Source organism: Caretta caretta, chromosome 28 (assembly GCF_965140235.1).
Source record: "Caretta caretta isolate rCarCar2 chromosome 28, rCarCar1.hap1, whole genome shotgun sequence".
Taxonomy (NCBI): domain Eukaryota; kingdom Metazoa; phylum Chordata; order Testudines; family Cheloniidae; genus Caretta; species Caretta caretta.
In genome coordinates, this window is record NC_134233.1 from 11,520,233 (window position 1) to 11,532,779 (window position 12,547).

Here is a 12,547-nt window from a genome sequence, read left to right on the forward strand (position 1 = left end):
CGCCGAACACTCTTTGCTGTTGGCATCCGTGACATCACAATCAGCTTGTGCATAAACACACACAGACCCCACCCAGAGAGACACACCCCCACTGAGCAACTCCCCACCCTCCTTCCCAGCACTTCCTGCCCACCGCAGAACAGCTGTTTCATGGAATTGAGGATGCTCCGGGAGGGTCGGTTCGGGGCGGGGACATGGCATACTTGGGGCAGTGCATGGGATTCTTCTCTCCTAAGTGCAGGGCTCAGCACTTGTCCTTGCTGAACCTCATCAGATTTCTTTTGGCCCAATCCTCTAATTGGTCTGGGTCACTCTGAACCCTATCCCGACCCTCCAGCGTATCTCCCTCTCCGCCCAGCTTAGTGTCATCTGTGAACTTGCTGAGGGTGCAATCCATCCCATCCTCCAGATCACGCACAAAGATGGTGAAGAAAACCGGCCCCCAGAGTGACCCGTGGGGAAGCGGGGGAGGGGGTGGAGGAGAGGAGGCAGACGGTGAGTGGCAGGGACCCCACAGAGGGGGGTGCAGTGGAGGAGAAGGGGAAATCATCCAGGCAGCGGTGGGCAGTGTGGGCTGGGAGAAGGGGCGAGGCAGATACAGGAAGAGATGGAGCACAGGGGGGAAATGGGGCCCAGGCACTCGGGGCCTGGTCATCGTTGGCACCAGGAGAGGAGAGGAGACAGAGACAGAGACAGAGACAGAGACAGAGACAGAGTGTGTGTGATGGCCAGCATACTAGAGGAGAGACAGAGAAAAACATGGTAGGATAGCAAGCAACTCACCTCCTGGAGTCATCTGTCATGAAGCGGGACTTCATGTTTCCTCTGAATTGTGTGGGGGTGCCTCAGTTTCCCCTATGCAGTTCTTAAGGATCTAGGGGGTGGGGTAAGGGTGTATGATCGTTGCAGAGCTCTGGAGGGCAGGTGTGTGCAGGGGTCTGGACACAGAGAATGGCCGACACCCTCTTTCCTGGCACCTGATGCCCTGGGCCCTTCCCCCCTGCAAGGTGAGAGCTAAAGGGTTGGAGAACAAAGGAATCGGGTGCCCTCCTGGCCGGGGACAGGGACAAAGCCCAGAGGAGGAGGGGCTGGGGGGAGTTTCAGTTGGGGGCTGACTGGAGACATGGAGTGAAGGGCAGACGGGGTTGTCTGGCTCACTGCCCCCCAAAATGGACCCGGCTGAGGGGTCCGGTTCTCTGCACCTACAGGCTCTGTGTTAGACCATGTCCCTGTCGTCTAATAAACCTCTGTTTTCCTGGCTGGCTGAGAGTCCCGTCTGACTGCGGAGTTGGGGGGCAGGACCCTCTGGCTTCCCCAGGACCCCGCCTGGGCGGACTGGCTGTGGGAAGCGCAGGGAGGGGCAGAGGAGGCTGAAGGCTGAAGGAGGCTGAAGACGTGTTGTGTGTGTCGTGTTGCATGTGTCGTGTGACGTGTTGTGTGTGTGACTTGTGTGTCGTTTTGTGTGTGTGTGACGTGTTTATGTGTGCGTGTTGTGGTCCATGTTGAGTGTGTGTGTGCCATGTTGTATGCCGTGTTGTGTGCATGTGACGGTGTGTGCCGTGTTGTGTGCATGTGACGGTGTGTGCTGTGTTGTGTGCCGTTTTGTGTGCATGTTGTGTGTGTCGGTGTCATGTGTTGTGTGAGATATTTGTGTCTCGTGTTGTGTGTCGTGTGTCGTGTTGTCTGTGTGTGTGTCGTGTTGTGTGTGTGTGAGTGATATTTTGTGTGCGATGTTTTGTGCATCGTGTTGTGTGTGTGTGTCACGTGTGCCGTTTTGTGTGTCATGTGAGGGGTTCTGTGTCGTATTGTGTGTGGGTGTCGGTGTCGTGTGCGATTTCTGTGTCACGTTGTCTGCCGTTTTGTGCGTCTCGTGTGTGTGTGTGTATGTGTCGGTGTCGTGTATTGTGTGTGATTTTTGTGTGTCGTGTTGTGTGCTGTTTTGTGTGTCATTTTATTTGTGTGTCATGTTGTTTGTGTGTCGGTGTCCTGTGTTGTGTGTGTGTGAGAGACGTGTTTCTGTATGTGTGCCGTGTTCTCTCTGTGTGTGTCGGTGTCGTGTTTTGTGTGTGTGATGTTTTGTGTGTGATGTGTATGTTGTCTTGGGTGTCCACACAGGGTAATGCACAAAGCATTCCCCTCATGGAGGAAGAGTGACACAACGTGGCCACTCAGGAGTAACACACAAACAATCCCCCCCCTCCCTCCCCGGAGCAACAGTGATGTGTGTGGCCAATTCAGGTCATGCCCAAACCATTTCCCTCATGGAGAAAGAGTGACACCAGGTGGCCAATCCAGATAATGCACAAACCATTTCCCTCACAGAGCAACAGTGACACCGGGTGGCTAATCCAGGTATTGCACAAAGCATTTCCCTCATGGAGCAACAGTGACACTCGGTGGCCACTCACGGTAGTGCACAAATAATTTCCTTAACGGAGCAACAGTGACACCGGGTGGCCAGTCAGTGTAATGCACAAATCATTTCCCTCCTGGACCAACAGTGAGACCGGGTGGCCACTTGGAGTCATGCAGAAAGCATTTCCTCACGGAGCAATGGTGACACTGCGTGGCCAATTCAGGTAGTGCTCAAATCATTTCCCTCCTGGCCCAACAGTGACACTGGGTGGCCAATTCAGGTCATGCTCATTTCCCTCATGGAGCAAGAGTGACACCGGGCGGCCCCTTGGAGTAACACACAAATCATTTCCTCACGGAGCACCCGTTGCACAAACTGAGTTTAATAATAATAATAATAATAAAGAAAAAATAGGTTTCAGAGGAACAGCCGTGTTAGTCTGTATTCGCAAAAAGAAAAGGAGTACTTGTGGCACCTTAGAGACTAACCAATTTATTTGAGCATGAGCTTTCGTGAGCTACAGCTCACTTCATCAGATGTTTACCGTGGAAACTGCAGCAGACTTTATATACACACAGAGAATATGAAACAATACCTCCTCCCACCCCACTGTCCTGCTGGTAATAGCTTATCTAAAGTGATCAACAGGTGGGCCATTTCCAGCACAAATCCAGGTTTTCTCACCCTCCACCCCCCCACACAAATTCACTCTCCTGCTGGTGCTAGCCCATCCAAAGTGACAACTCTTTACATAATCAAGTCGGGCTATTTCCTGCATAGATCAAGGTTTTCTCACATCCCCCCCACCCCCATACACACACAAACTCACTCTCCTGCTGGTAATAGCTCATCTAAACTGACCACTCTCCAAGTTTAAATCCAAGTTAAACCAGAACATCTGGGGGGGGGGGGGTAGGAAAAAACAAGAAGAAACAGGCTACCTTGCATAATGACTTAGCCACTCCCAGTCTCTATTTAAGCCTAAATTAATAGTATCCAATTTGCAAATGAATTCCAATTCAGCAGTTTCTCGCTGGAGTTTTTTTGTTTTAAGATAGCGACCTTCATGTCTGTGATTGCGTGACCAGAGAGACTGAAGTGTTCTCCGACTGGTTTATGAATGTTATAATTCTTGACATCTGATTTGTGTCCATTGATTCTTTTACGTAGAGACTGTCCAGTTTGACCAATGTACATGGCAGAGGGGCATTGCTGGCACATGATGGCATATATCACATTGGTGGATGTGCAGGTGAACGAGCCTCTGATAGTGTGGCTGATGTTATTAGGCCCTGTGATGGTGTCCCCTGAATAGATATGTGGGCACAATTGGCAACGGGCTTTGTTGCAAGGATAAGTTCCTGGGTTAGTGGTTCTGTTGTGTGGTATGTGGTTGTTGGTGAGTATTTGCTTCAGGTTGCGGGGCTGTCTGTAGGCAAGGACTGGCCTGTCTCCCCAGACTTGTGAGAGTGTTGGGTCATCCTTTAGGATAGGTTGTAGATCCTTAATAATGCGTTGGAGGGGTTTTAGTTGGGGGCTGAAGGTGACCGCTAGTGGCGTTCTGTTATTTTCTTTGTTAGGCCTGTCCTGTAGTAGGTAACTTCTGGGAACTCTTCTGGCTCTATCAATCTGTTTCTTTACTTCTGCAGGTGGGTATTGTAGTTGTAAGAAAGCTTGACAGAGATCTTGTAGGTGTTTGTCTCTGTCTGAGGGGTTGGAGCAAATGCGGTTGTATCGCAGAGCTTGGCTGTAGACGATGGATCGTGTGGTGTGGTCAGGGTGAAAGCTGGAGGCATGCAGGTTTGTGCTGGAAATGGCCCACCTGTTGATCACTTTAGATAAGCTATTACCAGCAGGACAGTGGGGTAGGAGGAGGTATTGTTTCATATTCTCTGTGTGTATATAAAGTCTGCTGCAGTTTCCACGGTAAACATCTGATGAAGTGAGCTGTAGCTCACGAAAGCTCATGCTCAAATAAATTGGTTAGTCTCTAAGGTGCCACAAGTACTCCTTTTCTTTTTTAAAGAAAAAATAGTTTCACTAGAAAAGGTAGATTTTCAGTGATTATAAGGGATAGCAAACAGAAGAAGGCAGATCTACTAAGCAAATACAAATACACACACATACTAAGCCTAAGATCTTAAAGAGTCTGGATTCAAGAAGTCATTTCCCATCCTAAATGTCTTTTGGAAACTTGAAGAGTTTCTGTACCTTAGACTTCCCGTTGTTTCTCTTTACAGACTAGACTCCTGTCTTAGTCTGGACTTCCCCCTTCTCATTCCCTTTGTCTCTTCAGGTACTTTCAGCAGCCTTTCTACTGCCCTGCATGATTTTCCTCCGCTCCGACTTCTCCATGGCTCCCGAGACCTCACCTGTGGGAATGCACACCTACCCGGGTCCTACAAAGGGAGACGGCACCAGGAGAGCAGAGGAGAGAGCGAGTTGGCGAACACACGAGAAGACGGCGAGTGCGGACGAGGAACTGGAAGCGCCGACCTGGCAGCCGGGTCTGCAGCGGGCAGAGAGCGGAGGCCTGGTTCCGCCTCCTTGGAAAGAGGCCCAAGCGGCTCAGGCCCCTCCGGCCGCGTTCCCCTCCGGCGAGAGCTCCGGCACCATTCCTCGCCAGAGCCGCTGCGAGAGCCGAGCCGGAGCCCTCGCTCCCCAGCGCTCGACGGGGGCTGGGAATCTCGCCCTCGGCCCTGCCGCCCTCTTCCCTCCCGCCCACACCGGCCCCACGCGCCGCCCAGAGACCGAGTTCCCCCGACCGTCCCCGCTCCGCTCTCGCCCCCGCGGGGGGTCGTCTCCGGGGTGGGATTTCGGTGTCGTGTCCTCTGCCGTCTTGTGTGTCGTGTGACGTGTCGTATGTCGTGTCGTGGGTGTGTGAGACGTCGTGTGTGTCAGTGCCGTGTGTGAGAGCCGCCGTGTGCTGTGCGTGTGTGCGTGTCGGCGTGTGTGAGAGACGTGATTGTGTGTGTGAGACGTTGTTTGTCATGTGGTGTCGTGTGTGTGTGAGACGTGGTTGTGTGTTTTCTTGAGTGTGTGATGTGTTGTGTGTCCATGTTGCTGTGATTTTTGTGTGTGTGACAGGTTGTGTGTCATGTTGTGCATGTGCGCGTGCGACGTGCAGTGTAGCCGTGACATGCTGTATACGTGCAACGCGCAACGTGCCTGCGATGCGCACTGTGTTGTGTGTGCAACATGTGACGTGCTGTCTACAACGTGCAACAGGCTGTGTGTGATGTGTTGTGCATGTGACATGTAAAGTGTGACGTGCAACATGCTGTGTGTTCCACGTGCAACGTGTCAGTGTCATATGTGTGTCTCAATGTCGTGTGCCATTTTGTGTCGTGTGCCATTTTGTGTCACATGTCATGTTGTGTGCGTCGTGTCTGTGACATGTCGTGTGTGTGCGTGCGACGTGTTGTGCATGTGCATGTGCATAGTCAGACAAGTGCGTGACGTGATATGTGCGACATGCGACAAACTGTGTGTGCGAAGTTGTGTGTATGCGACGTACGTGCAACATGCTGTGTGTCTTTGAGTGTGTGTGAGACGTGTTGTGAGATGTGTTGTGGGTCATGTTGAGTGTGAGACGTGTTATGGGTTGTGTTGAGTGTGTGAGTGTGTGAGTGTGATGTGTTGTGGGTTGTGTTGTGTTGAGTGTGTTTTTGTGACATGTTGTGGGTCGTGTTGTGTTGAGTGTGACATGTTGTGGGTCGTGTTGTGTTGAGTGTGTGTGTGTGACATGTTGTGGGTCGTGTGTGTGTGATGTTTTGTGTGTGATGCTTTCTGTGTCGTGTTGTGTGTGTGTCTGTGTCGTGTGTTATTTTTGTGTGCCGTTTTGTGTCATCGTGTGTGTGTGACGTGTGTGCGTCCACGCCTTCGACGTATTGTGCGTGTCCGTGTGGGAAGTGCGAAGTGGGATGGGTCAACTTGCCACCCCCTTCCCCAACACTTTAGCCCCCTGTCGTAAACATGACCCTACCCCCACCCCAGGATGCTACTGACACTGAAACGACCTAAAAGACCCCCGACTGATCACTATTGGCTGCACCCCATTGCCACCCGCACTTCTATGCTGCTGCTGGCCAAACCCTCCCCCCAAAATCTAAACCCCACCCGCTACCCGGAACCCAACTGGAACCCTGACCCCATAACCTGCCCCCCAACTCGAAACCCCTGAACCAAAACTGTAGCCCAACCCTCACCCCAACCCGAACCTCCAGCTCTGAACCCAGCCCCCCGAAGCCTGACACCGCTTTAAGCCAGAGCCCACTTCCCCATTCCCACCCTGGGCAACAACAGTGCAAACCACACCCTCCTGCCCCCCGCCAAGGGATCCTGCTTCTTACCACCCCTTCTTTGGAAATGAACCTTTTCTTCACTTGCATCCCACACACCTTCATTCTCCTTTGAGGGCTTATTTAGTGACAGGGGTCTACACAAGGCAACTCTTTGCTATTACAGCATAACAGGACACAGAGAAGTGAAAACAGTGCAAACAACATTCCACGAGTTTTCAGGAGGTTTAAACACCCAATACATTTGAACATTTAACATTCGCTTTGATCTCTACTAACACACACATCCATGGTTGGTAGGCTCTGTTTGCTGCGGTGGATCCACTGGGGGTTGATGTCATGGGGGTTGAGTGAAAACCCACTAAATTGACAGCAGAGCGCTCTCCAGTCGCCGTTGGGACTGCGCCAGGAACGGCAGGAAAAAGGTAAATTGACCGAAGAGCGTCTCCCATCGACCCAGCCCAGTGTAGACAGAGCAGTAAGTCGACCGAAGCGACGTCAAATCCAGCTCTGTTATTCACGCAGCGGGAGCAGCCTAACTTAGGACGACTTCCTGCGGTAGGATAGAGTCATAAATAGAAAGGGAAGGCTAACCACCTTTAAATCCCTCCTGGCCAGAGGAACTGGGATTGTTTACTCTACAGAAGAGAAGAATGAGGGGGGGATGTCATAGCTGCTTTGAACTAGATGAAGGTGGATCCAAAGAGGACGGATCTAGACTATTCTCAGTGACAGCAGATGACAGGACAAGGAGGAATGGTCAAGTTGCAGTGGGGGAGATTTAGGTTGGATATTAGGAAAAACTTTTTCACTAGGAGGGTGGTGAAATACTGGAATGGGTTACCTTGGGAGGTGGTGGAATCTGCTTCCTTAGAAGTTTTTAAGATCAGGCTTGAGAAAGCCCTGGCTGGGATGATTTCGTTGGGGATTGGTCCTCCTCTGGGCAGGGGGTTGGACTAGATACCTCCTGAGGTCCCTTCCAACCCCGATATCCTAGGATTCTATGATCATTTGGCCAACAACATGCAGCAAAGCACCCAACTCAGTTGCATGAATGCTCTATAAACCACTCCTCAATTATACAGAGACACCAGCATATCTCCCCAGCTCTCAGCCTTGCACCTCAGAAATGTACCATCTTACACGGCTCACGGCCTTCTCTTGAAAAGTGTAAGCTCATTAATTAGTTCGCCACTTCATCAAAAATAAAGGGGACATGCACCAGCCTTTGTCATGTGAGCAACTTTCCCAAGCACTTTGGACAAACTCAGGAGTAAGTATAAAATAGTAAAATAACTTTATTAACTCCAGAAAGTTAGATTTTAACTTAGTATAAGTATTGGTCACAGAGGTCAAAAGTGTTTACATAACAAATGAAAACAGACTCCCAGTCTAAACTCTAATTTGAATATACTAAGCAAGAATTGGATCAAACAGCTTTTCTCACTCACTGGTTGTTCCAGGCAATGTTGAGATCTTAATACACAGACTGAATTCCCTCTCAGCCTGGGACAAATCTCCGCAGTTCAAATTCTGAGTCTTCCAGACAATCTTCCAGGTGTTGAGATTGAGGAAGAGACAGGCCACGTGGGGGTGTCTTTGACTCTCATACATATTTTTTCTCCAGCTGCTAGGTAGATTCTTGCCGTGATGCTGGGGTTAGTTAGCCCCCAATATGGAGCAGCAGTTTGCCTCCTGCACCTTGTGGTAGGCATGTCACAGCTCCTTCACTTTCACCCCGCACGGCACCGTGTCCCTGTCATGGCCCCTTTCTATCATGCATCACGAAATCTGCGTGCGCACCTTGGGAGTTACACCGCAGAAAGCTGCTTTCCTGTGCAGAAACTTGCCCGTGTAGACAAGGCCGCAGAGGGCTTCCATAAGAACGCACGACAGGTCATAGACTGGGTCAGACCAATGGTCCATCAAGCCCAGTGTGCTACCTGAGAGCGACCAGTGCCGGATGCATTGGAGGGAAAGAACAGAACAGGCTTGTTGACCTGCAAGGTGAGGGTCTTTCACCTTTATATTTAACTTCATTGTTGTCAATTCCTACTTATCCTATATCTAACTACCCCTCCTCTGAGGTCTATGGGCAAATCAGGTGTGAACCACTCCTTTGACACAGACGTGTCCCAATCCAGCTGAACTGAGGCAGAATTTGGGCCAATGTCAGTTTGGAAAAGGCCTGCTTCACCCAGCAGGTTTCTCAAAGTATCCGCTGCTGTGAACCGCATGTCGTCTGGATGTGCGAACTCCAAAGATAGCAAACATGAAAAAAAAAAACGCAAAGCCAGTTCTGAGGTTTCCAGAGCCAGGCTTGAGGGTTAAAGAGCTGTGCTCAAAAGGACAAGGGTCTCAGCAGCTATAAAAAGAACTAGTTGCAAAAACAAAACAAAAATTACATGGAAAAAAAACAACCAAACAACAACCACCCAGAAAAGCTCCCATCACTCGCCCATCACCATTGTAGATCTTGACATCTCCTGCCTAATGTGACATCTTTGCTTTGTGAACAAGAGCCCTGGGGAACTCTCTGGCTCACCTGTGTGGGTGGAAGGGGTCTCACACTACGTGGGAAGGCTGCATCATGAGAAAAACCACCTGTGCTCTACTATCACACTTTCTAATCTTTCAGAGTAGCAGGAGGCGGAAAAGTGAGACACATGCATTAGACTCAAGAGCAAAACTAAGAGACCAAACCACAGACTCTGGACTCAGCATTCATGTATCCTGCAGTCTGAACTTGGAATCTGTTACATTCCCTCATTGGCTACCATCATTTAACCAACACGGAAGTGCTTCTTGTCCAGCAAGACAGCCAGTTTGGGACCCATAGGCATGGCATGGCTCTGAAGGAATCAGCTGTTTCTCTCTGTGCTTCAGGAAACTTGGGATCCAAATGGTAAAAGACAGTTGTTCCCAGTTTCATCATGGCATCCTTTAGAAGTGTGAGCAATTCTAAAAACAGTTTACCTTGGCCACAGGTCACCATAGCGTCCATCTCTGGGGTGAAAATCAACCACTCGTACCTCTCATTTCTACCTGAGTTCTTGTCAAATCTTTGACCTTAGTTGTAGCAATTTTACACGGCTCTGGCGTAGAATTCTTCACCAACCACACAACATACCAGTAGCGATACTGAGGTAGAACTCCCCCAAATATGCCCTTTTGTTTCTTTAATCTGGTGGCACAGATTTAAATAAGGGACTAAATTCAGGTGCGGCTTAGAATCCCTCTAAGACACCAAATGTCAGGTATCTACTCAAAATGGGTGTCTTTCTGCAGCTCTATCACATTCCTCATGGATGTCATTTCCTACACATTTACAGCATCTCCCAGGAGTGAGCTGAACAGAAATGTCACTTCCATTTTTCCCATCTCTACCGAGGAAGGGATTGCATTTCCCAAATAAGAGGCAACATGCACCTGATTAGGAAGGGAAGATCTTCAGGAGCAACCTCCTGCAGGGCATGGGCCACAACTGCTTTGGGAGGCAAATGAATGGGTCTTTTGCTTAGTTCCAAATCATTTACTAGAGAATCCTCTTCCCAGCCCCTTCGGGAAATATTGACCTTACCAATTGAAGAACAGGGGGATAGAGATGGTGATGGAGAATCCCTCTGATTTACCCTATGTTCTTCTGTTGTTACAGAGGGGAAAAGACATTTTTCCCTATCCCTTCCCTATTCCTGCTCTTTGTTATACTTCAATATATTTTAAGGGAGGAAAACGGGAGTAAAAATATCTGCCTTCAGGAAAACCTGAAGCAACAGCGCTCTGATGAACTGTGACAACTGGGAATGAAACAATATGATCCTGGTGGGGGAACTTGATGACTAACAATGGTTTTTAAATGGGGGAACAGTATAACTGTGATGCTCAGGCTTTGTTTAGACTAGGACATGTGATGGAGTTTAGGTCAGGTCAAGGGGGGGAAAGCTAATGCCAACCATTGCACCTCGGCTGCATCTGCACGACAACTGTAATTGTCTTTTAACACCAAGATCACTAACTTGAGCAGCCAACGCCATGTACAGTCCTAGTGGATGTAAGGCACGGGTAGTTTTTGCCTCAGTGTAGCTTGTTGGGAACAAACCTCTCTCCCCCACCTGGAGCTGATGAACATTCCTGGCTGGAGGGACACACGCTCCTTTGACCCAAAAGGAAAGGAGTTGATAGAAAACATCACAGGACTGACCCCAAAGAAGGGTGAGCTGCAAAAGGCAGGAGCAGGCAACTCATCTGGGGGAGCTGAGTAACCACGGTGAAGATGGGGCACAGATCACTAAGTGGGAATTAGCAAATGTGATTTAAAAGAAAAAAATACCTTTGGCCAGCCCTAGTCAAGGCATTTGTTACAGATCACTCCCATGTGGATTTTCTGATGTCTAATAAGGGTTGAGCGCTGATTGAAGCTTCTCCCACACTCAGAGCACGTGTAGGGCCTCTCTCCTGTGTGGATTCGCTGATGTGTAATAAGGTGTGAGCTCCGCTTGAAGTGTTTCCCACACTCAGGGCAGCCATAAGGTTTCTCACCCGTGTGGATTTTCTGATGTGTAATAAGGTGTGAGCTCCGCTTGAAGTGTTTCCCACACTCAGGGCAGCCATAAGGTTTCTCACCCGTGTGGATTTTCTGATGTGTAATAAGGTGTGAGCTCCGCTTGAAGTGTTTCCCACACTCAGGGCAGCCATAAGGTTTCTCACCTGTGTGGATTCGCTGATGTGTGATAAGGGCTGAGCTTTGATTGAAGTGTTTGCCACACTCAGGGCATCCATAAGGTTTCTCACCCGTGTGGATTCTCTGATGTGTGAGAAGGTCCGAGCTCCCTTTGAAGCTTTTCCCACACTCGAGGCATGTGTAGCGTGTTCCTTCCAAGTTCATTCTCTCACGTGTAATAAGGTCTGACTGGCTACCGAAGTTTTCCTCTGGCCTCTGCTGACTCTCACAGGCTTTTGTTTTTTCTGGGCGTGCACAGCTCCCAGAATCATTCCCTTTGGACCTTCCTGACAACATCCCATGGGCTTCTACTCGCTCAGCATCTTCCTGCTGGGGTTCCTCCTCATTTTCACTCACCATCCCAACACCTGACGGGAGACCGAGAGAATCCAGACGTAAGTCTCTGCCTGCGCCAGAGAGAAAGGAAATCTCAGAGAGAAGAACGGAAAAAGGGATGAAGGAACGAAAACGTGTACAGGACAGATCAAACCTATCAGGAGCTGATTTTCCCTTAAACCTTCCCCAGAGGAGAGAAAGGAAGGGATCAGTTCTGGGTCCGTATCTCAGAAGAAATCTCAGGGGACAGCAAGATTGGGGAGGGACCTGCTGCCAGTTGTCAGTCAGGATAGGTGGGAAGCCATGAGTGACCTCTGCCTAACGATTCCACATCTGCAGGGAACAATCCTGAACTTGGAGAGCTCACAAGGTCTTTGTAGGGCATCCCAAATGTTTCCTGTATTCACCGACAGTTTTGGGGTTGGTTTAACCAATGCCTCACCTATGAAGGCAGCTCTCGGGAGCACTCTTTTCTTAGAGCCATCAAGGTCTGGGACCCACGACTCCTCCCCTCGTTCCAGCTGCGAGATCACATCAGTTCTGGAAACTGGAAACCCTGCTCAAGGCAAAGAAAACAAGGGAGGTCAGTGGAATTTGTGGGATACTTGTCACAAAGAATATTCCATGCTTTTAAGCCCAGCTCACTTTTAAGTAGTAACATCCGAAGGCCGGCTTCCTTGGCTCAAAGTGCCAGGAGATGATTATTATAAATCATATTCATTACCTTAGTGCCTAAGGGCCAACTAACAGTGGGTCCTCATTTTGCTAGGCACAGTACAAACCGAGAAGCATTGATGGCCCGTGCCCTGAAGAAGTTACAATCTAAATAGACAA

At 49.6% G+C, this 12,547-nt stretch overlaps 1 protein-coding gene across 1 annotated transcript; it reads right to left on the reverse strand.

Moving 5' to 3' along the window:
- Window positions 1–7,931: 7,931 nt before the first annotated feature.
- Window positions 7,932–12,167, reverse strand: LOC142070250 (uncharacterized). The gene has a single exon (XM_075123813.1). It carries the CDS (start codon window positions 11,735–11,737, stop codon window positions 11,000–11,002), a length of 738 nt encoding a protein of 245 aa, XP_074979914.1. The 5' UTR covers window positions 11,738–12,167; the 3' UTR covers window positions 7,932–10,999.
- Between the last annotated feature and the right edge of the window lie 380 nt (window positions 12,168–12,547).

Excerpts from the sequence above, each read along its gene's own strand:
- LOC142070250 (XM_075123813.1), bottom strand. The coding sequence starts at position 11,737 with ATGGTGAGTGAAAATGAGGAGGAACCCCAGCAGGAAGATGCTGAGCGA.